Below are 26,666 nucleotides of genomic sequence, written 5' to 3'. Positions count from 1 at the left end.
TCTAAATGCTGCCTAAAGTCAATAAACCCAACTACATATGATGCCCCATTGTGTCCGGTTACTGTGCCCCCACTGACACAATCTCTGCTCTTATAGACCCAATATCTTCAGCCAATTACCCACAACCTACCTTCCCATATAAAAAATACCAACCATTGTCTCCACTGACTCTCCCTAGTTCCTGTTCCTTCACTGCACAATATTCTGCTTGTCACTACTGATGCTACCTCTCTTTACACTAACATCCATAAGGCCCATGGCCTTGCTGCTATTGGACACTACCTTTTCCAATGCCCCACAGATCCCAAACCTACAACCTCCTTCCTGGTCACCATGACCAATTATATCCTCACCTACAATTACTTCTCCTTTGAAGAAATCACCTATAATATCTCCGCCCATATCAAACCTACCAACCACCAGAAACACCACCACTTCAATGGCTGCCACCCATTACATACTAAGAAGTCCCTTGCAGTCAGCATAGCCACCCATGGTTGTCGCACCTGTAGTGATGAGCAGTCCCTCTCAAAATACACCATGGGTCTCATTGAGGCCTTTACATACCAAAGTTACCCTCCCAACCTTGTTCAGAAACAGATCTCCCTGCCTTACCTTTCCTGTCATCCACCACCTACCGAAAACCCACTGTCTGGTCACAGAGGGGCATTCCTCTCATGACTCAATACTACCCAGGACTGGAGCAACTGGATCACATTCTCCACCAGAGATTCTACTACCTCTTGTGCCATGAAATGAGGAATGTCCTACCCACTATCCTTAACACCCCTCCCACATTGGTATTCAGGCACCCATTGAACCCAAACAATATCTTTGTCCATCCACAGTTCACCACTGCTCCCAACCCCTTGCTTCATGGCTCATATCACTGTAATAGATCTGGATGCAAGACTTGTCCCATACGTCCTCTGACCACCACTTGCCCCAGTCTGATCACAAGCATCACTTATCTCATCAAAGGCAGGACTACCAGTCAGTACAACAAAAAACCAGTCCAAAGTTGCAAATTTTATTTTTTTTATTCACTCAATGACTATTTTTGGGTCAAGACCCATTTTCAAACCATTGTAACATATTCAGAAGCAGAAATTCCGAAGATGGTCTTCACATGTTACAATGACTTGAAAATGGGTCCCTGGCCTAGAAATTTAGTGAAAAAAAATTGCAACTTTGGAATGGTTTTTCATTTTACTGATTAACAGAAGTTGCTGACACAGTATAGTGCCTCAAGAATTTTGGTGTAAATTCTAGAAACACTCAGCCTTCAGGCATCTCTAACACCCGATACTTTAGGTACAAGTGCGGGAGAGTGAGAACGTTTCTACTGATCCACCTGTTTCTATGTGCAAGTTGGAAGTTTGTTATTAGAAGACTGTAAGAGGGGTGAGTGACTGACGATGACAAGTGTTTGCTGCCAGTGCCACAGAAGACGTGAGGAGAACTCAATGAATAATTATGTCATATTCTTTGATGTGTTAGTGTCTGTGGTGATGGTAAAAAAGATTATAGAACAGTTGAATATAGAGTGCTATTTGTTAACATCCAGTATTGATTTAAGTGTCAGGAAGTCATTTCTGAAAGTATTCGTATGGAGTGTAGCCATGTATGGAAGTGAAACATGGACGATAAATAGTTTGGACAAGAAGAGAATAGAAGCTTTCGAAATGTGGTGCTACAGAAGAATGCTGAAGATTAGATGGGTAGATCACATAACTAATGAGGAAGTATTGAATAGGATTGGGGAGAAGAGAAGTTTGTGGCACAACTTGACCAGAAGAAGGGATCGGTTGGTAGGACATGTTCTGAGGCATCAAGGGATCACCAATTTAGTATTGGAGGGCAGCGTGGAGGGTAAAAATCGTAGAGGGAGACCAAGAGATGAATACACTAAGCAGATTCAGAAGGATGTAGGTTGCAGTAGGTACTGGGAGATGAAAAAGCTTGCACAGGATAGAGTAGCATGGAGAGCTGCATCAAACCAGTCTCAGGACTGAAGACCCCAACAACAACAACATGCACATTCATGTATTGGACTTGCTTGAGGCTAGAGACTTTTGAATTACTTCACGTCTTGGCTATGAATGAAACAAGACACATACACTCCTGGAAATTGAAATAAGAACACCGTGAATTCATTGTCCCAGGAAGGGGAAACTTTATTGACACATTCCTGGGGTCAGATACATCACATGATCACACTGACAGAACCACAGGCACATAGACACAGGCAACAGAGCATGCACAATGTCGGCACTAGTACAGTGCATATCCGCCTTTCTCAGCAATGCAGGCTGCTATTCTCCCATGGAGACGATCGTAGAGATGCTGGATGTAGTTCTGTGGAACGGCTTGCCATGCCATTTCCACCTGGCGCCTCAGTTGGACCAGCGTTCGTGCTGGACGTGCAGACTGCGTGAGACGACGCTTCATCCAGTCCCAAACATGCTCAATGGGGGACAGATCCGGAGATCTTGCTGGCCAGGGTAGTTGACTTACACCTTCTAGAGCACGTTGGGTGGCACGGGATACATGCGGACGTGCATTGTCCTGTTGGAACAGCAAGTTCCCTTGCCGGTCTAGGAATGGTAGAACGATGGGTTCGATGACGGTTTGGATGTACCGTGCACTATTCAGTGTCCCCTCGACGATCACCAGTGGTGTACAGCCAGTGTAGGAGATCGCTCCCCACACCATGATGCCGGGTGTTGGCCCTGTGTGCCTCGGTCGTATGCAGTCCTGATTGTGGCGCTCACCTGCATGGCGCCAAACACGCATACGACCATCATTGGCACCAAGGCAGAAGCGACTCTCATCGGTGAAGACGACACGTCTCCATTCGTCCCTCCATTCACGCCTGTCGCGACACCACTGGTGGCGGGCTGCACGATGTTGGGACGTGAGCGGAAAACGGCCTAACGGTGTGCGGGACCGTAGCCCAGCTTCATGGAGACGGTTGCGAATCGTCCTCGCCGATACCCCAGGAGCAACAGTGTCCCTAATTTGCTGGGAAGTGGCGGTGCGGTCCCCTACGGCACTGCGTAGGATCCTACGGTCTTGGCGTGCATCCGTGCGTCGCTGCGGTCCGGTCCCAGGTCGACGGGCACGTGCACCTTCCGCCGACCACTGGCGACAACATCGATGTACTGTGGAGTCCTCACGCCCCACGTGTTGAGCAATTCGGCGGTACGTCCACCCGGCCTCCCGCATGCCCACTATACGCCCTCACTCAAAGTCCGTCAACTGCACATACGGTTCACGTCCACGCTGTCGCGGCATGCTACCAGTGTTAAAGACTGCGATGGAGCTCCATATGCCACGGCAAACTGGCTGACACTGACGGCGGCGGTGCACAAATGCTGCGCAGCTAGCGCCATTCGACGGCCAACACCGCGGTTCCTGGTGTGTCCGCTGTGCCGTGCGTGTGATCATTGCTTGAACAGCCCTCTCGCAGTGTCCAGAGCAAGTATGGTGGGTCTGACACACCGGTGTCAATGTGTTCTTTTTTCCATTTCCAGGAGTGTATATGCTATTTGAATATGTGTAAATGAGTAACATAAAAGCATGCAGAAGTTATTATCTGTGAAAGTAGAAAATATAAAGTGATTGAACTGAAAAGTATTTTACGAGTACCAAAATTATTTCAAGGATAGAGAAGTATTTTAATAAATTCCCTTAAATAGCTATAATCTTCAGAGAAAACGCTTGTGAGAGATCGACGTAGCTGATTAGCCAGAGAAGATGATTGGCTACACACAACGTGCAAGTTAACTGAATCGAGAAATGTGTGTGCCTTGCAACCCAATACCACACTGTCTCTTGTTGTCCGAAAAAAATTAGAACAGCTACTTGAGCATGCTGGAAGTTTGTAGGCCTACCTGTGAAAGCAGTTATGTGATATACAAGCTAAACTGCAACTGCAACCACTGTGCTGCATTCTACATGGGCATGACAACCAACAAACTGTCTGTCTGCATGAGTGGCCACCAACAAACTGTGGTCAAGAGACAGCTGGACCACCCAGTTGCTGACCACACTACTCAAAACAACACTCTTCAATTAAATGACTCCTTCACAGTCTCTGCCATCTGGATTCTTCCTACCAACACCAGTTTTTCTGAATTGCTAGATGGGAACTCTCCCTGGAATACGCTCTACATTCCCATACCCCCCTCCCCCTCAGCCTAAACCTACTGTAGTCACCGTCCTTAATCCACCCAGACCCTTCCCTGTACCAACTCCAGCTGTATGCTCCCTCAAGCAGCAATTCATCAGGCCCCAGCCCTACCCTACCCTACCATCCCTCCCTTCCCTACCCAGCCCCTTCTTACACCCCACCACCCCGACTGCTTTTCCCACCTGTACAGTTGTTCCCAGTCTGGCTTCGGCAGGCAGAGTCAGTGGTCGTGTGTGTGTGTGTGTGTGTGTGTGTGTGTGTGTGTGTGTGTGTGTGAGTTGTCCTTGCATGAATGGGTGGGTGTTGTCTGCTTTAGAAGAAGGCCTTTTGGCTGAAAGCTTACTTCTTTAGCGATCTTTTTTTTGTCAGGTTCTTGGCCTAGATCCAACAAAACATTATACTTTAGGATTCATCAATCTGCTTCCCCTCACCCCCTTAACATAACTTCCAAAATCGGAAATACTGACCAGGAGGCTACATTCCTTTTCATCAAAGCACTGTGTTGCCAATGGAGGTACTGGCTAGGTCTTTATTCTCGATCAGTACAATTAATGTGATTTTTAAGAGTTATATTTGAATCTGACATACTCTTTTTCTAGTAATATTTCATTGTAAGTAGAGTATTTTGTGATTCCTTACTTTCATTTTCAGTTTTCCTCTGTTTATAGGGCAGAAAAAACTTATGAATATTAGTGTTTTTTTCACTATGTACTATACTTTTACACCTCACAACACACAAAATTCTAAGTGAACCACATTCATGCACCACTAATCACTTACAAGTCACTGTTCACTTTGGAGAAATTGAAAGAGAAGTTCATTCACTGCTGACAATACTCTCGCACTGCACTGATCAGCTGAGCTTCACACCAGTGCATTAGAGAGATGTATGTGCTCAAATGTGGTACTTATTCGCAGTACTGATTATGAAATTAATTAAATGAAGGCTGTTTTACAGCAATTACTACATGAGTGCCACCCATTCTGGTATTGTATACATTGGTAGCAGTTCCAAATGTTCAAATGTGTGTGAAATCTTATGGGACTTAGCTGCCAAGGTCATCAGTCCCTAAGCTTACACACTACTTAACCTAAATTATCCTAAGAACAAACACACACACCTATGCCCAAGGGAGGACCCAAACCTCCCGCGGGACCAGCCGCACGGTTCATGATTGCAGCGCCTAGACCGCTCGGCTAATCCCACGCGGCAGGTAGCAGTTCCAATGACAAATGCTTTCTACTTCTGATAGTATCAGGGCCCACATAGGACAAATGAACAGCTCCTTCAGCAAACAATTTGAAATGGAACACAATTCAAATTAGTGCCTAGTAGTTATTAACCATTATTTGAATTTTGAAGGAGGAAGCTTTTAGTGAGAGTTTTCTTGTCATGCAACATTGTAGGAATCTTTTAGGGATGTCCAAAATGCTAATAAGGGAGCTACCTACTGAGAATTATTTTCAAACAAGTAAAATCAGTTTCACATTCCTTTTGAGCCAAATTTCTGAGCCTGCATGAAAGTTTAATACACATATGCAAGATTTTGTACTAGCTTGCATTAAATTACAAGTAAAATTGTGAGACCTTGTAACTGGTGACACTTTACCATAACTGCAATACACATATCACATTCTGAAGAGCACTGTTTATAATTTGTTGTATGGAATACTGAGTGTTATCTACAATATACTGAAGGTAAATTGGAAAGAAAGGTTTTGTCTCAACAACTATCACTTTTCTTTATTTCTAGAGTTTTAGTACAGTACTTAATTTAGTTATTTTGTACTACTGAACAGAACAGCCATTACTCAGTGACTGCACCAGTAACAGGATTGGCCAAGATTTGTGCTCCTGGTGCACGCTTATTCTCTGTGAGCACAGATGAGTCTGCTCAGCACTCCAGCTTTCCCCACCATTGCACTATTCTGAGCAAGTGTGTGCGTCAGACAGCCATATGCTGCAGGCTGCACATGCGGGAAACTGTGATTATATATGTGTTTGCAACACTGTGCAATTACTTCTAAGAGATGAATGTTACAGCAGGTTTTTATCCCATATATTTATTTTCAACTTTTTTCTGCCAAAGCAACAGCTTTTATTACTTGATTAAATAATTACATTAGATGGTGCTAATTTGGTCAGCAGAACTACAAAAAGCTTTCCGTACATGTATTTAACATTAAGTTATGATGTTTATAAATTTATACACATTTCGATTTCAAAATATATTGCGATACAGTCATACACATGGAATAACATTGACTTAAAAAAAAGCTTCTGATTGTTGAGCTGTGTGCTATACTGTATGTATCATTTCAAGTTGGAAGTAATGAGCTACATTAGCAGCCAAAAGCGAGAATAGTATGAGAAATAAGTCGAAATCTGTCTTCAGTCCTGCAATGTCTTGGGACCTCTTTGACAACTCATGACGAAACATTTCAGTTGCTAAAATGTAGTCATATCTGGTTGACAAATAATTGCCTCGCATTACAGAAAATATTCGATCTCATGAACTTGAAAATGCTTTTTGCACAGGATTACTGTTTGTTTGAAAGAATCGATCTTTTCCTTGATATCTGTTACCAAATTATTTTTCTTATGAATTAAGACACTTAATGAACTGAAATAATTGTTTATGTCAACTACAAAAGATTTTCTCACCATTCTACTTATCCTTAACTCAGTTTTTTCACTAATGGCAGCCTTCATCTCAGCTAGCATTCACTGTCATTCATCAGATCATTGTATTGTCTTTGTGGCTGCTGTTATAATGACAATCCGATAAGCGTTTTTCCAGCTCATAACAGTGTGAAGGCATATTAAGCACTCTGAATGGCCTATAAATGATACCTCAAGAAAGGTAACTCCCTTTCAGCATTGGACGATGTGGGTTCTCCAATTTTTTATTTTTTGAGCAAGTGCATAGGGGCCATAGTTTCCTAATGCGGAACATAAATCTAATTTAATGCAAGTGGTATTGTCCGCAAACTGCTTTGTGCCTGATAACATGACTGCCTTGCTCTAGCAGCATCCAGTTGCAGCCTTCATTTTCCCCTCAGTCGCACTTGCCGCTGCGCTTGGTGCGCTAGGCAGGAACATGACTGAAGCAATCACGTTTGCAGAACTCTATTTGGCTGTGCCTGGCCAGTATGTACTCTGTGTATTTACATAGGATTTTAATAAAGGTCAAGAGTAGCTTTGAATCTTTAAAAAAAAATACTCGAATAAAAAATATCTTTACAACATTGACTGTTCTGCATTAATATGAATTTCAGCAAATCCACATTCTTCATCACAATACTTGTCCAATCTCTTTCATCACATCAAATGATGCTTTGCTACTATATTACAAATAAGTGATTACAACGAATGCTGTAATGAGATTCCTTTCACGTGGGTTAAGAACATCTTGACACCTCACAAAGTATTTACTTACTTAGTTGAAGCCTAAGCTCATTATTTTGCTGCAAAGCTAACTTTTCATGTACATAAACAAATGATTCAAGACCTATGCTGCTGAAAGAATGAAAACAGAATGAGCAGATCACGCTAGCGGCAATTGCTGAAGCTTGTAGGCGATGCTGGGGAAAGCGACTTCATGCAAAAAACTGAACATCTTTTAACCTTCACAACTAATATATTAGTTGGTATGGCAGTTTTGAAGTAGATGTTTCCACATGTACAAGAAGTCTACAGCACACCAGCCACACTGGATGACAACTGGACCAGAGAACCAGGCACATAACAACAAGACTTTGAATATATGGGTTTCTTCATGAAGTATGTACCAACAACAAATGCCACAAATAGACTGAGTGTATGTGCTATACAGAAGAGGGTGTAAAAAACCACCACATTATAACGAGTGTGAAGAGAACAAAAATTTTAATGACCTGCAGCAAAGTCTAAAACCTGCAGAAACTTGTACATTAATGTTCAATCCGAAGGCACTTTTCGAATTAACAGTACAAAGTTTTCAGCACTTTAGTTCATTATATAACCCACTTAACATTTTATGTCATTTAATCAATATTTTCAGATCATTTTAATGATAACTTTCCAAGGATTCTAGGTCACAAAAATCCAGGCTCTGCAGTTACAGGTCCTTTTTCTACTTGAAAACTAAACAAATTCTCAACAGAGACAGCTGTCCACCACTGCCACTGCCCTACCGCCTTTGAAAACAGCAACATCAATGAGGAACAAACATCATACCATGGGATGGACCTGATCAGCCAAAATGGTCACATAATCCTTGGCAGTAATGTGACCTTCCGGAGTAGGCATGGGGTGCATGGAATACTGTGACGCAGCTGCCCAAATCATCAACAAAACCCCTTGTCATGTTTTACTCTTGGGATGTAAACTTGACCAGAAGTTGAAAACTGTGTGAAAGAAGACTAACCTAACCAAATGACATTCTTCTATTCCTTCACAGTGCACGTTTGTGGCTTCAGCTCCTTGTTATAGAAATTTGTGTCAATGATGAGTGGGTTTGGAATTCCAGCTCACACTGCAGGTCATTGCTTCTAGAGCTCCCTTCATGTTGTTTTGATGCTGAAAGGGTTTGGCAGTGAGACAGTCAGTTCTGCAGTTACTTTTGCAGCTCTCGTCCTATTATTTTTCATCACAGTCTCTTCAATAACCATTGGTCATCATCACTGAACACACCCTTTTGTCTGTGTTGCTACTTAAGACACGAATTTTCCTGTATGCAGTATAAATCTTTGATTCAGTGCCTGTTCAAACACCAAACACTTCAGCTACCTAGGTTACAGAAGCACCCACCATATGAGTGCCAAGTATTTTCCCATGTTCGGACTCACTTATCTCTGACAGAATGCATCCACAACTATACGGAATGCTGTTCTCACCATGAAAAACACTTGTAAAGTATTGAGGACATTGCACAGTTGTCGTTCACGGTCAAATACAATAGAGAAACTCCCAGACTTGGCTAGTGTAGTATATGCAGGGTTGAGCCCCTGCAATTCCAGCCATCTCTCTCACACATGTGCTATGCAGATAAGACATGCCCCTCCCCTTAACTCTGAGATTTACTTCGTGAGATAGATTGTCAACAGATGATTCGGTGGGGCTGTTTACCACCAAGCCTTGTGCAGCTGTTACAGTGCCTAGAGGCACAAGCCATACCGATATGTGGCATACAGATTGTGGTAAACAGCACTGCAGTTGCAGATATGTATTTGCTTCTGTGTGGTCACACGTCTATGGGACGCCATGCCTGTATTTCTCCACTGACAGGTACTTATGCCGCTGCTCAGTTGCCCTTGAGGCTACACTCTAGACTACAAGACCTGCTACAGCTGCTACCCATCAGACAACACTGTCTCCCACCTTTGCCAAGATCAGCCAATGGGCATCAGTCTGTTGCTCCTGCAGCTTGAACTGCATCTCAACAGTCCATGAGCTCACAGCCTTGTAGTACACTGACCACGGTATCTCCCAGCTCATCACCATTCCTGATGACTGTGGACTACTTCATAGTGGGCACCTGCCACCATCGTCATGATGGATTTTCCAGTTCTGTTTGTGTTGACTTTCATCCTCTGACACTGTACAGAGTTTCATTCAAGGTTAACAAACAAAGAGTTTTACAGCAATGTTTGAATTCAATCACTACCAGTCACACCAGCTAGCCTCAGCATTACTGTTCGAGCATATGTTTCTCAAGGCGCTTCTATATTTTTGTCCAGCCCGTGTAGATAATGACACAATTTTCAATAACCATTACGAAAGTGATAGATGACAACTAAATAACAAAAACTATAACTTACCTCATGAATCATAAGAGCAGCTAATCCATAGACCACACCACACCACACTTCTTCACTCTGAATACTTTTTGCATCTACCTGTCCTGAAGGCATCATGCCATTCACAGCTCCAAGCTGCCCATTTTTGAATTTCAGGACATTATATGTAAAGATTTTATTCAAAGCACTCTTAACATTTTCAGCTGGAAAAACCTGAAACACATTTTCAGAATTTAGTTAACGCATTTCATCAAGAGCGCACACGCTTGTGTGTGCGTGTGTGTCAATATTAAAGTTTTGAGAATTTGTTCAAATACTGTCCATTATTTGATTAGTTTTCGTATTAGAATGCACATCTAAATACCTGGACACGCTTTTCATAATATTCTGCATTTCTTATCGATATGACCTTTCAAACCCTAAACAATCTACAAATTTCTTCCTCCATCATAATCAATGTAGTTCACATATCATGCAGTACAACAAATTCATTTAGTGATATGGTAGGACAGTCTAATAACATAGAAGCTTTTCCATATGAACTGTCAGCTGTATCAATATCCATCAGTTCTTGAGATGCTAAAGGATCTGCTGCTTTGGAGAAACCCCCAAGGCCAAAACAATTTATATTGTCTTTTCCATCACAAAATTCCATGCAGAATGTAATATATTTCATAAAAATAATAATTTTGGAAACACAAAGTTTGTCAAATGTTCTTTAGTAGCTCCACAAAGAAGTTGTATGTTGTCAGTTCTACTGAACTCCTGCAGTTATTATTGACTATTCTAGATGTTATTACACTTAAACTAGCCATCTTATTTGAAGCTACTTTCATTACACATTGCTGAATATTATCACTTCTTACTTTGTTTATTCTTGAATAGTTAGAAGGAACAGGTATCTACGCACTAAAAAACATTTTGTTTGTTTTGGAGACACTCTGGATTGTTTCTACATGTAACAGATTTTTATGCCATGTGAGTTCACCATCCTTGAAGAGAGCTAAAACGCTGCTCTTTGTGTTATGTCTCAAGATATTCCCACCCTCCTTGCCTAGCATTGCTAATATAACCATGTAATAATGAAGTTTTCTAGCTTTTTTGACAATTCTGGTTGAAAAAATAAATTCAGAATCCACCCGTTGGATCAACCAACTTTTTGAAGCAAGTGTTAACATTTGCAAATCTCAGCATTTGAAGAAAATTCATTTTTTTGCTTTAATTCAATCACAACCTACACAGGATAGCCATTGCTGATCATTAGGTTAAACCCGCCAGAAACTGGAGTCTGCCTATGAATTTCATTTTGTGACTGACAAATGTTATACTTTATCTACCATTCTGAATTTTATTTCAAGATTCTCTCGTATTTTAATGGTGAGTGGGCAAGGTTTTACGAACATGAACAAATCCTTTCTGCAGTTTCCATTTCTTCATTAAAAATATTTATTGTGAGCCTCATTCAGGCATATTGAGCATAATTTTTGTAGACTATCTTCATTTAGCTGATCTTGCCCTATGATGAGCACCAAAGCCCTTTTAATGGCCTGATTTCTTTTCGCAAAAGGATTTCTGCTATTCTTTGGTATGGACTTATAGCCCCCTGTGTGATTCCAATATGTTGTTGTTGTTGTTGTTGTTGTTGTTGTTGTTGTTGTGGTCTTCAGTCCTGAGACTGGTTTGATGCAGCTCTCCATGCTACTCTATCCTGTGCAAGATTCATCATCTCCCAGTACCTACTGCAGCCTACATTCTTCTGAATCTGCTTAGTTATTCATCTCTTGGTCTCCCTCTACGATTTTTACCCGCCACCCTGCCCTCCAATACTAAATTGGTGATCCCTCAACGCCTCAGAACATGTTCTACCAACCGATCCCTTCTTCTAGTCAAGTTGTGCCACAAGCTCCTATTCTCCCCAATTCTATTCAATATCTCCTCATTAGTTTTGTGATCTACCCATCTAATCTTCAGCATTCTTCTGCAGCACCACATTTCTAAAGATTCTATTCTCTTCTTGTCTAAACTAGTTATCGTCCACGTTTCACTTCCATACATGGCTACACTCCACAAAAATACTTTAAGAAACGACTTCCTGACATTTAAATCTATACCCGATGTTAACAAATTTTTCTTCTTCAGAAACGCTTTCCTTGCCATTGCCAGTCTACGTTTTATATCCTCTCTACTTCGACAATCATCAGTTATTTTGCTCCCCATATAGCAAAACTCCTTTACTACTTTAAGCCTCTCATTTCCTAATCTAATTCCCTCAGCATCACCCGACTTTTCCATTATCCTCATTTTGCTTTGTTAATGTTCATCTTATACCCTCCTTTCAAGACACTGTCCATTCCGTTCAACCGCTCTTCCAAACCCCTTACTGTCTCTGACAGAATTACAATGTCATCAGCGAACCTCAAAGTTTTTATTTCTTCTCCATGGATTTTAAGACCTACTCTGAACTTTTCTTTTGTTTCCTTTATTGCTTGCTCAATATACAGATTGAATAACATCAGGGATATGCTACAACCCTGTCTCACTCCCTTCCCAACCACTGCTTCCCTTTCATACCCCTCGACTCTTATAACTGCCATCTGGTTTCTGTACAAATTGTAAATAGCCTTTCGCTCCCTGTATTTTACCCCTGCCACCTTCAGAATTTGAAAGAGAGTATTCCAATCAACATTGTCAAAAGCTTTCTCTAAGTCTACAAATGATGGAAACATAGGTTTGCCTTTCCTTAATCTTTCTTCTAAGATAAGTCATAGGGTCAGTATTGCCTCACGGGTTCCAACATTTCTACGGAATCCAAACTGATCTTCCCCGAGGTTGGCTTCTACCAGTTTTTCCATTCGTCTGTAAGGAATTTGCGTTAGTATTTCACAGCTGCGACTTATTAAACTGATAGTTCGGTAATTTTCACATCCATCAACACCTGCTTTCTTTGGGATTGGAATTATTATATTCTTCTTGAAGTCTGAGGGTATTTCGCCTGTCTCATACATCTTCCTCACCAGACGGTAGAGTTTTGTCAGCACTGGCTCTCCCAAGGCTCTCAGTTGTTCTAATGGAATGTTGTCTACTCCGGGGGCCTTGTTTTGACTCAGATCTTTCAGTGCTCTGTCAAACTCTTCACGCAGTATCATATCTGTCATTTCATCTTCACCTACATCCTCTTCCATTTCCATGATATTGTCCTCAAGTACATCGCCCTTGTATAGACCCTCTATATACTTCTTCCACCTTTCTGCTTTCCCTTCTTTGCTTAGAACTGGGTTTCCATCTGAACTCTTGATATTCATACAAGAAGTTCTCTTTTCTCCAAAGGTCTCTTTCATTTTCCTGTAGGCAGTATCTATCTTACCCCTAGTGAGATAAGCCTCTACGTCCTTACATTGTCCTCTAGCCATCCCTGCTTAGCAGTTTTGCACTTTTTGTCAATCTCATTTTTGACACGTTTGTATTCCTTTTTGCCTGCTTCATTTACTGCACTTTTATATTTTCTCCTTTCATCAATTAAATTCAATATTTCTTCTGTTACCCAAGGATTTCTACCAGCCCTCGTCTTTTTACCTACTTGATCGTCTGCTGCCTTCACTACTTCATCCCGCAGAGCTACCCATTCTTCTTCTACTGTATTTCTTTCCCCCATTCCTGTGAATTATTCCCTTATGGTCCCCCTGAAACTCTGTACAACCTCTGGTTCTTTCAGTTTATCCAGGTCCCGTCTCCTTAAATTCCCACCTTTTTGCAGTTTCTTCAGTTTTATTCTACAGTTCATAACCAATAGATTGTGGTAAGAGTCCACATCTGCACCTGGAAATGTCTTACAATTTAAAACCTGGTTCCTAAATCTCTGTCTTACCATTATATGATCTATCTGATACCGTTTAGTATCTCCAGGGTTCTTCCATGTATACAACCTTCTTTCATGATTCTTGAGCCAAGTGTTAGCTATGATTAAGTTATGCTAGTTGGCATATAAAGTACTACTGTAGTAGGCGTGGGCTTCATGTCTATCTTGGCCACAATAATGCGTTCACTATGCTGTTTGTAGTAGCTTACGCATACTCCTATTTTTTTTATTCATTATTAAACCAACTCCTGCATTACCCCTATTTGATTTTGATTTATAACCCAGTCTTGTTCCTCCTGCCACCGAACTTCACTAATTCTCACTATCTCTAACTTTTACCTATCCATTTCCCTTTTTCAATTTTCTAACCTACCTGCCCGATTAAGGGATTTGACATTCCACGCTCCGATCCGTAGAATGTCAGTTTTCTTTCTCCTGATAACGACGTCCTCTTGAGTAGTCCCTGCCCGGATATCCGATTGGGGGACTATTTTACCTCCGGAATATTTTACCCAAGAGGACGCATTCATTATTTAATCATACAGTAAAGCTGCAAACCCTCGGGGAAAATTACGGCTGTAGTTTCCCCTTGCTTTCAGCCATTCACAGTACCAGAACAGCAAGGCCATTTTGGTTAGTGTTACATGGCCACATCAGCCAATCAACCAGACTGTTGCCCCTGTAACTACTGAAAAGGCTGTTGCCCCTCTTCAGGAACCACAATATTCCAATATACTGATATTGTTTTTACAATATAAATTCACAGTCAGACTGAATTGTTGAAATTCTTTGATCCTTTAACTTATTTTCAGAATTAAATTTCACATGCACCTTTTATAAACTTTAAATCAGCTTATTGTGTTTCCTTGATCCTCACTGTTGGCCAGCTCAACAACTCATTACACATCAAAAAATCAAATAAATAACAGTACTTACACATTGACAGTTACCATCCTGTCCCTGTGAATTCTTGGAATTTGGTATGAACACACAATAATGAGCTAAAACATTATGACTGTCAGTTTAATAGCACGTTTGTCCACTTTTTGAATGAAATACATAAGTAATTCCATATGGTATCGATTCAACTAGGCCTTGATAGGTTTCCAGAGACATATGGCATCAGATGTCCATGCACAGGTCATTCAATTTCTTTAAGGCATGGGCCAGTAGTTTGTGGACATGGAGCCGGCACTCAATAGCATCCCAGATATGTTCCTTCATATGCAGATCATGTGAATCTGGTAGCCAAGACATCAACATGAATTCACTATCACGATTCTCAAACTACTGTAGCATGATTCTGTCCTTGCCATACAACAGTCATCCTGCTGGAAGATGCCATCACTGTCAGAGAAGACATCAACCATGAAGAATTGCATGTGGTCTGCAATAATATTCAAATAGTCCACAAAGTTACTACCACAGGTTCCACTGGAGCCCAGGTGAGTGTTCCCCAAGATTACGCCCTCCACCAGCCTGCAACCAGTGCTCATTTCGAGCTCGATGACAGTGTATTCAGATATAACAACTGACCTGGTGTAACAAGAAACATGATTCATCCAACCAGGAGAAATGTGTCCATTGATTTACATTCCAACCTTGATGAACCTGTGTCCCCTGAAATCATAATTGATGATGCTGTTGGGTCAACATAGGAACATGTAGGGGTTGTCTGCTGTGGAGAACAATGTTCAATAGTGTGCACCAAAACACTTGTCTCCGTCAGCACACTTGTCTCTGTCATCATAACTGACAAATATTGCTACCTTCCTTGCTTTATAGAGCACAAGCCTCTGATCTCCACGTTCTGTGATGAGGCATGGGCATCCAACAACTTATTGTCACCAGTGGTTTCATAGTCCTCCCAGCATTTTCCATAGATCTTCATGACAGCCAATTAGCTTCACCATTTTCAATATATTTCTTCCCAAGATCAGGCTGTAAAAATCTACACTTTGTCAAAGTTGCTCATGTCACTGGATTTCCCCATTTGCAACCCATATCATCAATAGAACCATTCCCCATTGAACTCTGCACCACTTTATACTTTCCTTACCGTGACATGTGCCCATAATGCCACCAGGTGGCATTCAATCCTACAGTGGGCAGTTGTCAAAAAGTTTTGGTTCATGCCTAGCTCCTCCATCTTGCTGGAACATATGTGCTTTCGCTGGCTGTGACTGTCCACCAGGTTTAATTCACAAAGAGAAAGTGTTCACTTCAGCCAATTGTGGTACCGTTGATACACCTCAAAATAATTAAGTAGCACACATCTTATTCCACAGTACTATTCTGTTCTTTAATTAACCCACTTCTTTAGTAGTACTACGATTTTCTGAAATAAATGCCATGAAATGAGATGTGTCCCTCCGATGTTCTCCACATAGCATGACGAACACCATCTATAGCAGCTAGGACAGGAATGCTAGAGTTGGTACTATTGTGCGCATGAAGCATGCTTTCTTGTGTGACTGAATGTGTGTATGTTTCCCTTTTTGGAGGAAGGCTTTGCCAAAAACTAAATGTGTAAATGTCTTTTCTTTGTGCCTGTCTGCAACTCAATGTGTCATCTTTATGCTTAGTAATGATATATCCTTTTCCTTATATTGCTGATATTCCAAACTGGAGTTTCCACTATTTATATATTATATCCACATTTAGAAACAAAAATTCTGCACATTTGGGATGGAATAACCATAAATGTCCTTAAATTTGCATTACAGATAAGATGACACTATAATAATAAAGCAATCTCTTCAACATGGACGTTTCCCAAAGGTGCTAAAGTATACAGAAGTAAAACTGCTGTTCAAAGATAGGTCAAGAGAGGATATGTGAATTCATCGTAGCATCTCTCTTCTTCCAGTCCTGTCAGAAACATCGTGAAAAGGTGCTGCCATCCAGATTCTAAATATTACTGGCAAATATGAGGTTATTTTGAAAAACACATTTGGTTGCCAGAGTGGAAAAAGCACTATAGATGCAATTAACAAGTCTGTCGATAAGATTAGTATACCACTACATAATAAGAAGAAAATTGTAGGAATCTTTTGCAATCTCACAAAAGCCTTTGACTCAGTACATCACGCACTGCTTAGCCATAAACTTGACAGGTATAGGATCAGGGGTAGTATTCTACATCGGAAGGGTAGTATTCTACGTCAGCTTATTCATACCCGTATAAGAGCAAACAAGGGTGATTATTTCTTCAAATGCAGAAAATTATTCTTTCAAAATGAAAACAGTACCGCAAAGTGTCCCTTAAGGCTGCTTCTAGGACGTATTTTGTTTCTTCCTCATTGCTTTACTCATCAATGTAAATGCCCTGTAGTGTCCTGGGGTCGGCAGGAAAGTACTAACAATCAAGTGTGAACACACTTTAGTTAACTAAAACGCCTTCTTGGCATGCGCTGATTTTCAGACTCAAGAACAACAAGAAACACAATAATTCTTGTGGTGGCAAAAGCCAGAGAAAAGTTAGAAGACAATGAAAAGAAATAACAACCAAAATACTATGCTACACAACTCCAAAGTGACGTTACGCCCAACAATATACAAATTTCTATAGAAAACTACGGCGAGTGTCTACTGGGCTAAAGCTGGTGGAGGAATTGGCTGGAGCTGTCCTAGCTGTAGGTGGACACTGCCAGTCTGACTCTGATGGCGTGCTTATAACACCAAATTGTGGAGTGCACACTTAGTCACATAAGTTCCAATTGGTAGATCTCTGTCACATGGCTTTTCACAAAGTAGTGCCATGTTTAAGTGGAAGATCTGTTGATGTTTACATTCCCTGGTGATGTTTTGATACAAGCTCTTGAAGGGAGGTCGGCAGCTCACCTCGCTTATCTGTTGTGGGAGCCTTCTAGCTGGTAAGGGGTCACTACAACATGCCACATAAATTCTATTTAGAGATGATGTGGTAACTGAAGACCATGAGTCAGAAAACATCCCTTTCTGCATCATCAATACAATAAAACATCTGGAAACATGGTTTCAACTCAGCAGATTGACCATGAATGTCCCAAAAATCCACATGATCCTGTTCAGACCAAAACAGTCAAAATCCCAGGAAATTAAAGTAGGTCATAAAAATCTTGATCTAGAAAAAGTTGATCCTGTGAAATTTTAAGATTAAACCTAGATAAGAATTTAAACTGGAATAAACAGCTGAGTTATCTATAAACAAATTATGTAGTTTTGCAACTGGACTGCAAATACTAGCTAATGCCACTGACATGGACTCAGAAAATAAGTGCCAACCATAGCTACTTCCAATCAGTTATCAGATTCAGTATTTTGTTTGGGGAATTTTGAGTAACATACTGTGTACTGAAACAGCAGAAAAGAATTACTAGAAACATGCTGTATAGCCAAGGAAATTGTGATGCCCATTACTTAAAACTCTGCAATTATTAACTGTTCCCTCTCTAAATATCTATGATATTATCACCTTTTTACATAGTAATTAAGAATGAGTCAAAGAAAACTGTTCTGATCACTCATATAAAATAAGAAATTAATATACAAGGTGCATCCATAAAGTACATTTCCCTGAGATCGTGAACAGAAACAAAACAATTTATCTGAAAGATTTATTGGAACAGATACAAGATGTGTTGAGCTAATTTTCAACGTATTTACCACCAGAATTCAGACATTTATCATACTGTGAGAAAAACTTTTGTATCTCTGTGTCATAGATATCTGCTGTCGATGATTGGAACCACCATGTGACACCCATCTCTGCCTCTCTCTCTGTTTGAAAATGCTGACTCCTACCAGACAGGAATTTCTTGAGTTCCTGGAACAGATGGAAATCTGTTCAGACTGTAGGGTGGACAATCAAACACCTTCAAGCCGACCATTTCCAGCAGCTTTGTCATATATCGAGCCATGTATGGTTGGATTTTATTGTGCAGCAAGACAGTACTGGCACTGAACAGCCCACACTACTTGTTCTGAATTGCTGCATTGCCTCACCCTCCTGCTCAGCATTCCCCATCTCATATCCGGTCAGGAATTTAGTGAGGAGACTCCCGGAATTTAGTGAGGAGACTCCCTGGCTGTATCGGTACACTGAAACCACTATTTTCTGCACCAACACAGTTGGCTTGAAGTTTATCTTGCAAGGAGACTATGTGACACCAGTGCAGTGACTGCTGCTTGGTTTCTGATGTGTTGTGTACAACCAACATCTCATCACCTATGATGATCCAGTCTAGAAACTTGTTGCCATCATCATGAAACCACTGCAGAGAACTCAAGCTTGCCCATGTGTTTTGTTTTGTGTTGTGGAGTCATTTACTTTGACATTCACCTTGAGCACAATTTCCATAACAGGTGCGCCATGACAGTTTCATGCAACAAGTGGTACGTCTGTTGGAACTGACTGCCGAGTTCCACGATTGTGAAGCAACAATTTTCAATAATGTATCCCTACACAAGCTCCACAAGGTCGTCTGTAATGATGGATGGCCTCCCGATGTACTAAGCATCATGAACATTTTGGTGACCTGCTGCAAAGTCTCTGCACCAGCAATGCACTGTCTTGCTTATTATGTTAGGTCCACAGACCTGGCACAGCTGACAAATTTCAATCGGTGCTATGTTCTGTGCATTCAAAAACTATCACTGACTTCACTTGACACAGGGTGGGAGCTGGAATATGAACCTTCATTTTCAACAGCTGCTACGAAGCTATCAAAGCTATTGTGAGATCTTGGGAAGTTCTGTTAGCACATGCACTATACCATATTATTACTTTATCATGTACACACAGTCACTTGCACAACAGATGATTTGAAATCTGTGGGACGAGTGAGAAACTTACTTGTTATGGATGCACCTCATAATTTTATGCTCCCTGCTCATTGCTTAAACTTATATGTTCCAAGTTCCCAGTACATGGGAGGCAGTGTATCGAGAGGCAGTGTATCAAAGATTTATACTGCATATATGGAACACAGAAAAACTATCCGCTAAGTCACAATACCAACAAAAGCGCATGTTGAATGATTATGAAAGATGGTCCTGGAGAGGATTATGACAACAAATAAGAGGGTGACAACTGCAAAGTTCTCTGCAGAACTGAATGTCACACTCACAAACCCTGTCGGCACCAAAACAACATGAAGAGAGCTCAGAAGCAGGGAACTGCAGGATGAGCTGGAATTCCAAAACTACTCATCAGTGGTGCAAATGCCTGTAACTGGAAAACATACTGGTGAGCCCTTAAAATCTAGACTGTGGAGCAATGGAAGACAGTCATTTGGTCAGATGAGTCATGTTTCACACAGTTTCCACCTTGTGGTTGAGTTTACATCCCAAGACTGAAACATGGCATGGGTTCGGTGATGATTTGGGCAGTCATATCACGATATTCCATGGGCCCCATACTTACTCTGCAAGGTACTTTTACTGCCAAGGATTACATGACCATTTTAGGTGACCAAGTCCATCCCATGGTACAATCTTTCTTCTTCAATGGTGACACTTTGTTCCAAGATGACAGAAGTCGTGTTCACACAGCTTGCATCACCCAAGGTTGGTTTTGTGAGAATAAGGACGAATTGTTACATATATCCTAGCCACCACAGTTACCAGACCTGAATGTTATTGAACCTTTGTAGTCTTGTTTGGAAAGAATGGTGCATGATCACTGCCCACCTCCATCATCATTATCTGAACATGCCACTATTTTGCAGGAAGAATGGTATAACATTACCTTGAAAACCACACGGGACCTGTATTTAACCATTCCCACCACAACTGGAAGCTGTTTTGAATGCCGATAGGTTTCCTACACCGTATTAGACAAGGTAATGAGTTGTGTTGTATTTTTGGGTTTTACATATTTTTGTCCAACCCCTATACGACAAGAATACTTTCACGGCTGGTCCTGTCCTTGGTGGGGGTTGACTCGTTGGTTCTGGGGGAGGAGACCAAATAGCAAGTCATCAGTCCCGTTGGATTAGGGAAGTATGGGGAAGGAAGTCTGCCATGCCCTTTTAAAGGAGCTATCCTGGCATTTGCTTAAAGCAATTTAGGGAAATTACGGAAAACCTAAATCAGTATAGTCAGACGTGGGTCTGAAACTTCGCCCTACTGAATACGAGTCCAGTGTGCTAACCACTGCGCCCCCTCACTCAGGAAATGATGGGCAAGGGCACACCTGTGACAGGACTATAGTAGAAAATTGTAGGTGAGTACATAACACACATCTTGATACAGTCTTTCACATGCATATGGCCTACATGTCACAGAGCTGGGAGTATGCATAGCTTAAAAACGGACCAAGATATTTCATGGATTGGGTGGAGATGGCACACAACTTTGGGTAGAGGTGTGAAAGATGCTGGGAAGAATGTTCTTCATTTCAGGGCTTGATGAAAGATGACCAAAGCACTGGCTTATTATTGAGTAACAGAGGGCAGCTTCTTTTTAGTAGGGCTGGATGATGCACTATGTACATGTGTGAATATGGCATGAGAGATCATCCTCGTGTCCTTTCATCTCACTCTCCCTATCTTGTCATCCTTGTTCCTCTGAACTGCTCCACCTGACGCATCCCCAATCTCAACTAGAAACTAGGTCACAGGATAAGATCAATTTAGGTATGTATGGTGGGTAAAACACACACACACACACACACACACACACACACACACACACACACACACACACACACACACACACAAGAGAGAGAGAGAGAGAGAGAGAGAGAGAGAGAGAGAGAGAGAGAGAATTTACTATAGTAGTAACTTAACAACATACCTCTTCTGTTACACCGCATGCTCTCAAATACCAAAGGCCACAAAGCTGATCAGCCATAATTGACTTTGACTGGCTGCTATTGGATGCGTCAAAGTTGTAATATTCCCCTAGACATTAGAAAATTAGTGTTGTAGAAACAGAAAATATTAATAGTGCTGATAAGAAATTTGTTTATAATATAGTTTATAATACAGTTGGTAGATATGCTTTTAATTACTACTGCTTTAAATATTAAAAGTGCACAATAAATCAAATTATGACTTTTTCTCATTTTATAGTAACAGATTCATCCCTGTGGGTAACAAGTGGAGAACAGAAGTGGATGAAACTGTAAGCTATAATCACTTTCCAACAGCAGTGTCAATCATGCTCCAGTTGCTTGCAAAGATATACAATGAAATTTATGTGTATATTAAGATACTTGCTAACATTACACATATAACCAAAACAGGGCAGTGTTTTAAAAAAAAGACATTTGAAAGAAGCTTCAGTTATCATAATCAAATCTCCCTCCATCATGTACACAAACGATACCAATTGGAAGGATTAAGCCTTTGTGCTTCTAAATGACTTGGTTTTTCAGTAAGTTTTTATGATCTATTCTGATTGCCCTTTCCCTGTTTACTTATAGAAGGGAAGAGTATTCTAAAAGATCAAGATACTTTCAAGCTTACTCAAAATGCATCCTGCTTTGCTTCAAAGAGTTACTTTCTACACAAAATACTACAGATTTCTCACTTTCTACACACCATCTGAACTGTAAAGTCATAAAACCTTTAAGAACTTTCAAATAAGTGTATTTTTCTACCTCATTAGAATAATTTGACTATTAATTGTAATTTGCATACCACTTCACTTCTAGTCTATCATTCAGGACCTCACTCCCTATCAATTATGTCATATGTTGTTAAATCAAAACACTTGTAAGCCACATTGTTCATTGGGATTAGATAAATGTCTTGACAACTGGTGCAACAGCCCTTATGGAAGAACAATATATTAATCTTATTAACTGAAAACTGAGCTTTTTGTCAGTGGCAACAAAGATACAGAAGTTAGTGATTATTAGACTGGCATAGCAGTTATGATTACAAAAGGCAAAAAGAGTTTATCAGTGGAGCCAGAAGAGTATTTTTGTTGGTAGAACAGATATACAGTCATTTAACACCTTACACAAAAGCCAAACAGAGAACATATAGTTGAAGTCAGACAAAGACAGAAAAAATTGTGATCACATTACATTAATTCTTGTTCCACAGATCATGAATATGATATTTTGTAATGATGTGGAATGTGTCAGTTTAACATAAGGTTTCTTTACAAGATGCACTCTTTCTATCTCTGTGTTTTTTTAATATTTACTACTTCATGTTTAAAAATTCATTCAGAAATTCTTTTAATTTGTTTTTAAATGTTGTTTAGTATCTGTCAGACTTTTACTGCTATTCGGTAAATGACCAAAGAATTTTGTGGCAGCATAGTTCCCTCCTTTCTGTGCCAAAGTCAGATTTAACCCAAAATAGTGAAGATCATCCTTTCTTTTAGTGTTGTAGCTGTGCACTTTCGCATTATTTTGGAACTGGGATGGGTTATTAATAACAAATTTCTTTACTGAATATAGGTATTGTGAATGTACTGTGAGTATCATTAGTTCCTTAAATAAATGTTCGCAAATGATCTTGGGTGGGTCCCAGTTATTATTCTGGTCATACGCTTTTGTGCAATGAATACTTTTTCTCTTAATGATGAGTCACCCCAAAGTATGATGCCATACGCAAGCAATGAATGAAAGTAGGTATAAGAGGGTAATTTACTGATGTATCTATAAACAAAATTTGCAATAACCCTAATAGCATAAACAGCTGAATTCAAACGTTTCAGCAGATCATAATGTGTTGCTTCCACTTCAATTTCTCATCACTGCACACACCCACAAATTTTCAATTTTCTGCCTTAGCAACATACTTCTGTTCAACATCTATATTTATCAATGGTATTACGCCATTTACTGTATTGAATTGTATACATAGTGTTTTCTCACAATTTAGTGAGTGAAAGTCCATTCACAAATAACCACTTAATAATTTTCTGAAAGACATAATTTACAATTTCCTCTACTACGTCTTGTTTGTCAGTTGTGATTACTACACACTTATCATCTGTAAAAAGAACTAGCTTTGCATCTTCATGAATACAAAGTGGAAAAATTCATCAATACATATTAAGAACAATAAGGGACCCAAAACGGACACTGTGGGCACCATTCTTGAAGCCTCCCCAGTTAGAGGACTCTACTGACTTTCTGCAGACTATCTGTGCTCTTAATTACAACCTTCCACATTATTCCAGTTAAATATGAATTAAACCATTTGTGCACTGTTCCACTTATACCACAATACTTAAACTTATCTAGAAGAGAATACAAAAAATCCCAATAGGTGATGCTTCGTTATTCAGAGCGTTTCATATTTGATCAGTAAAAGCATATATAGTATTTTCTGATGAAAAGCCTTTCTCAAAACCAAACTGACATTTTGTTCGTACTTCATTTTTACAAATCTGTGAAGCTACTCTTGAATTCATTATTTCTTCAGGATTTTTGGATAAAGCTGTCAGAACTGAGATTAGGTAGCAGTTGTTAGCAACAGACTTATTTCCCTTTTTATGGAATGATTTAACAATAGCACATTCAGTCTATACTGAAAAATTTCCTGTTTCAGTGTGCTACTACATATGTGGCTGAGAATCCTACTTATCTATTGGAATAAGCCTTTAGTACTCTGTTGGAAATGCCATCAATTCCATATGATTTTTTACTTTTCAGTGAATTTATTATTTTCTTAATTTCAGTGGGAGAGGTGAGCTGAATTACAGCTTTATCAAACTGCACACATGTTACCTCTTCCATATACAGCCTCGTATTTTATAATGAACAGGTGTATCCTATTTTCACTACACACTTAAAAATTGTTATCAGAAATATTTGCTAGTTCTGACTTTTTGTTAACAAACTTTTCACTGATTTTGATACAAATACAGTCCTCCTGTGTTCTCCATTGCTCTGTTTCCCTCTTAATAATATTCTGAATTATTTTAATTATTTTATGAGAGGTGCTAATCTCAGACATAATGCACATGCTTCTGGACTTTTTAATAACATTTCTTAATATGGTGCAGTAGTTTTTATAATGTCACACTGTTTCTGGATCATTACTCCTTCTAGTATAAGATACATTTCCATTTTCTGTTTACAGATATTTTTGACCCTTTAGTAAACCATGCCTTTTTAGATGGTTTCTTACAATTATGTTTCACTGTTTTCTTAGTGTAGCTGTTTTCAAACATACTCACAAAGGTATCATGAAATAGGTTAAATTTCAAATTAGCATCAGGTTCCCTGTACACCTCATCCCAGTCTGTTGCAAGATTTCCCTAAAATTTGCAATGGTCAAATCATTAACTGAATGCACTATTTTGCACGACTGTTTTGTATAACTGTATGGAGCTATGTCATATACTGTAACTACATCTACATCTACATCCATACTCCGCAAGCCACCTGACGGTGTGTGGCGGAGGGTACCTTGAGTACCTCTATCGGTTCTCCCTTCTATTCCAGTCTCGTATTGTTCGTGGAAAGAAGGTTTGTCGGTATGCCTCTGTGTGGGCTCTAATCTCTCTGATTTTATCCTCATGGTCTCTTTGCGAGATATACGTGGGAGGGAGCAATATACTGCTTGACTCTTCGGTGAAGGTATGTTCTCGAAACTTTGACAAAAGCCCGTACCGAGCTACTGAGCGTCTCTCCTGCAGAGTCTTCCACTGGAGTTTATCTATAATCTCCATAACGCTTTCGCGATTACTAAATGATCCTGTAACGAAGCGCGCTGCTCTCCGTTGGATCTTCTCTATATCTCCTATCAACCCTATCTGGTACGGATCCCACACTGCTGAGCAGTATTCAAGCAGTGGGCGAACAAGCGTACTGTAACCTACTTCCTTTGTTTTTGGATTGCATTTCCTTAGGATTCTTCCAATGAATCTCAGTCTGGCATCTGCTTTACCGACGATCAACATTATATGATCATTCCATTTTAAATCACTCCTAATGCGTACTCCCAGATAATTTATGGTATTAACTGCTTCTAGTTGCTGACCTGCTATTTTGTAGCTAAATGATAAAGGATCAATCTTTCTGTGTATTCACAGCACATTACACTTGTCTACATTGAGATTCAATTGCCATTCCCTGCACCATGCGTCAATTCGCTGCAGATCCTCCTGCATTTCAGTACAATTTTCCATTGTACTAGCTGTACTTCATGATCAGAAAGACCATTTTTAACAAGAAAAGCTCTTATTTGATTAAATTTATCTTGGTCTATAAAAACATTACCTATCAATGTACTGCTTTCCTGTACCACCTGAGTAGGAAAATCAATAACTGGTGTCAAATTGAAAGAATCAAGTAATACTTAAAGGCCATTCTTTCTATCAGACTCTTTCAGAACATCTAAATTGAAATCCTCACAAACCATAATTTGCTCCCCCCTGTCTAACAAATAGCACAACAAATAAGCCAAGTTTTTTCAGAAATAGCTGACAATTTCCCAGTGGGGACCAATACACAGCTACAATTATAAAAATACCATAATTTAGTCTAAGCTCACAGTGAAATTATTCTATACATTGCTCTACAAAAAAATTTTGGTTTCTGAATTTTTCACATTATGATAAATTTTACCATATATGGCAACTCCTCCTCTCTCCTTAGTGTCTCTACTTACATTTGCTGAAAGCTTATAACCACCAGCATTTACCTTTTCCATACCCATGACTATATGATATTCAAACAGGCACAGTACATCTATTCCACCCTCAAATCAAGAAGCTCATCTACTCTGTTTTCTAATCCCCTGATATTCTGTACTTTTATGAGAATCTCATGCTATTTTAGTATCTCTAGTACCTGTCTGTTTGAGATTACAGTGAGATTACAACCTCAGAATACTACTTATTTTGATTTTATGAGCACACAATTTTATATTCCTGAAC

At 40.0% G+C, this 26,666-nt stretch overlaps 1 protein-coding gene across 1 annotated transcript in view; it reads right to left on the bottom strand.

Moving 5' to 3' along the window:
- Positions 1 to 26,666, bottom strand: part of LOC126483959 (non-lysosomal glucosylceramidase) — a 262,802-nt gene that overhangs the window by 5,175 nt on the left and 230,961 nt on the right. The window contains exons 14-15 of the mRNA XM_050107254.1: positions 21,612 to 21,718; positions 9,998 to 10,189 (exon numbers count right to left, since the gene is read on the bottom strand). Of these exons, the coding sequence (XP_049963211.1) occupies positions 9,998 to 10,189; positions 21,612 to 21,718 (299 nt within the window). The remainder of the gene's footprint in view (positions 1 to 9,997; positions 10,190 to 21,611; positions 21,719 to 26,666) is intronic.

The sequence above is a fragment of the Schistocerca serialis genome, chromosome 6 (genome assembly GCF_023864345.2).
Source record: "Schistocerca serialis cubense isolate TAMUIC-IGC-003099 chromosome 6, iqSchSeri2.2, whole genome shotgun sequence".
Lineage (NCBI taxonomy): Eukaryota > Metazoa > Arthropoda > Insecta > Orthoptera > Acrididae > Schistocerca > Schistocerca serialis.
This window is presented reverse-complemented; position numbering and strand designations above follow the sequence as displayed.